Raw genomic sequence first — 2,952 nt, 5'->3', positions numbered from 1 at the left:
CCCCACTGACCATGGATGCCTCAGAAAACAGAGCCCATGGCCATTTAGGGTGCTGCAGCTCTGGGATTTAGGGGTTCCTAAAGGGTCTCTGGGTGGGGGACATATCCTCTAGGGAAGAGCAAACATGGGCTCAACAGTGCCCTTAGCTTAGCAGCTGGCACATACCTTCCCAGGAATTGCTAAGAGTGGAAATTAAGTAATAAGGCTTTTAAATTTGTGTGTTTTGCCAAACGGATAAGAGGAGAAGAGAGAGCAGGTGAAGGGAAGTTGGTGGGTGCTGGATGGCTGTAGCCTGTCATTGCAACCCAAACATCTATGGGGAGGATGGGAGAAGGGACACTTTTGGGTTTGCAGAGAGCTGAAGTGGGGAGGCCCCACGCCAGGCTCAGTCACGAGGCAGCGCGCAGATCTGGAAGGGCTTGGGGCAGCGCGTGAGGCTGAGGGTGAAGGCGAAGGTCAGCGCGGCAGCTGACGGTGCCTGGAAGGTGAACTTCTGCAGGAGGGCTGTGAAGAAGATGAAGAGCTCGGTCCTGGCGAGCTGCTCCCCTGGACAAGCCCGCTTGCCTGGAAAAGGAGCAAAAAGAACCACGGCGAGTCCTGAGTGAGCTTCAGCCACCGCGGAGGCTCTTCTCTCACGTGTTGCCTTGCACCGGCTGCGGGAGCTTTTCTTCCTCGAAAGGTTAGGTGGCAATGTTCACCCACACATTTTGCAGAAACCTTCCCCAGAAGTTTAGTGCTGAGCAAGCTGCGGCAGCTCTTCCAGCAGATAAACAGGGGAAACTCACCAAAAAACCCCCACCCATTTACGCAGCTTGCGCAACGGGAAAAATCGTTTGTTGTTTAGGGGTTTTTTTATTTATCCTGTGATAACAAATTGATTTCCTTCCCTGTCCGAGAAATCAGCATTAATCATTACCGGGATTTTCACTGTGGGGATGGCTGAAAGCTGGACAAGGAGCAGCACCCCCTGCTCTAGGTGGGGGGACTCGGGGAAGAATAAAAACAGCACTGGAAAAAGGAAATCCATGTCCCCATCCATCATCCTACCTGCAGAGAAGGGCAGAAAAGCCTCCCGCCTCCTGTACTGGCCGTTCTCCAGGAAATGTTCAGGATTAAAGGTGTCTGGAGTCTCCCACACGTTTTTGTCGAACATTATTGAGGTCAGGCTGGTCATCAGGGTGGTGCCCTGCAAGGCGGGGAGAAAACAGGTAACTACACGACAGAGAAGAGCTGATGTGTTGTCAATCTAGTTTCTTATTAGCTCTGTTCCACGCACAATGTAAACTGCATTTTTTGTTAAGGGCAAAGTGATTTTTCCTAAGCTGTGTAATTCAGAAAGGGTGCAAGCTGACAGGGTTGTTCATTTCTGCGCGTCTCCATGAATCACCCTGTGCTGCTGTCGCTGGTAATGTTAATATGAACCAACTCTAAAAGGATAGCACTGTGTCCCCATAGGAATCTCAAGTAATTAACCAAATATTTTTCAATCAGTCCACTTTTCTGTGCTTATTTTTTAAAACCCAATCTGGTTTATCTTCACATCTCGTACCAGAAAAAGTGTGGAGCAAAGTGCCACATGATGTGTATGCATCGATGCCTATTACCTGGTTTTTATCAAGTGCTGACTGCAATAGGTGTTTTTTAATAATCTGTGGCATTAACCCAAACTCTTTACCTTCCTATGTTCCTTGGCCTCCTATTCCCATAATCCCATACAAAATTTAAGGGGTAAACCTCTTAACATTAGAATCACACAGTTCTCCTCTGCAAGGAGGTGAGCCCCATGAAACAGGCCTGCAGCATCTGTCAGCAGGGCTTGTATTTTCTATGTAACTGTGATAACTCCGTAGGATCCTGCTGCTTGGTTCCTATCCAGGTGAGATTTAGGACTTGGGCCATGAAGACCTCGCTCAGGTGGGATGAGGGAAAGGCTGGTGGTCTCCATGTACTTTGGGCAGGTGGAAGCCGGCCAGGGTGGTGTCGCTGGTGGACATCCTGGGCACCCCCAGTGGCACAATGTTGCCCATCCGCAGGACCTCGCTCAGCACTGCGCGGGTGTACGGCATGTGCTCCTTGTCAGCCATCAGGGGCTGCCGGGACTGGCCGATCACCGTGTCGATCTCGAGTTGCACCTTCTCTACAGAAAGCAAGAAAATGAATAAATAGAAATACTTGTGTTCAAAAAGTTCCCAGTAAGAACCCCACAGCATGTCAGACCTGTGGTACAGCTAGAAATAACTGTTTTCCGAGTTGCACTTAGCGAGTTTTGGGCAGAAGGAATGACCCAGCGGTGGCCCTACCCTGAATGTGGGGGTACGCGGCCATGTAGAGCAGAGCCCAGCGGATGGCAGTTGCTGTTGTCTCGGTCCCAGTTAAGAAGAGGTCCAGGGTGGTGCACAGCAGGTTTTCTTCATGGAAATAGGAACTGGTGTCTCCTTTAAACTTGGTAAAGAAACCCAACAACATGGCAATGAAAACTCTTACTAAGGCGGGGATGCTTTCAAAAACCCAATCCAACCCCACCTGTACAGAACTCAAGTCCTGACGCTAGTTTATTATCCACCACCCCTGGACCTGGAAATTTCTGCCCCTTACTTTTATTGAATTGTAAGCCTTACGATCAGCTTGGAAAGACACCCTCCTTGCTGTAGAGTGACTCCTGAAAGCAGGTAGCATTTTTAAGTGAAGTTTCACAATAGCAAACGCAGGCCTGTGAGTGCTCCTAGAAATGTGAACACGTTCCCTGAGAGTCCTCCTACGCAGTGTGACAGAATGAAAAAATGGAAAAAGGCAAAGTGAAAACAGTTCCAAATGAAAAAAAGAAAAAACAAATCTGTGTGTTTTCAAAGCGATCAGGCTCCTGCTGTTGCTAGAAAGTTTGGCGTGGAAGAAGTAAGGAGGAGAAGGCAACGCAGGAGACATGAGGTCCTCTGACCAAACATCCTTGAGTCT

General features: G+C 49.1%; 1 protein-coding gene across 1 annotated transcript; it reads right to left on the bottom strand.

Moving 5' to 3' along the window:
* Positions 1-385: 385 nt before the first annotated feature.
* On the bottom strand, positions 386-2,466 carry LOC104269716 (cytochrome P450 2J2-like). Its single transcript, XM_009877501.1, has 4 exons — positions 2,301-2,466; positions 1,950-2,137; positions 1,048-1,186; positions 386-564 (listed from the first exon to the last, which is right to left on the bottom strand). Exons 1-4 carry the CDS (start codon positions 2,464-2,466, stop codon positions 386-388), a joined length of 672 nt encoding a protein of 223 aa, XP_009875803.1.
* Between the last annotated feature and the right edge of the window lie 486 nt (positions 2,467-2,952).

The sequence above is a fragment of the Apaloderma vittatum genome, unplaced genomic scaffold (genome assembly GCF_000703405.1).
Source record: "Apaloderma vittatum isolate BGI_N311 unplaced genomic scaffold, ASM70340v1 C12151860, whole genome shotgun sequence".
NCBI lineage: Eukaryota > Metazoa > Chordata > Aves > Trogoniformes > Trogonidae > Apaloderma > Apaloderma vittatum.
This window is presented reverse-complemented; position numbering and strand designations above follow the sequence as displayed.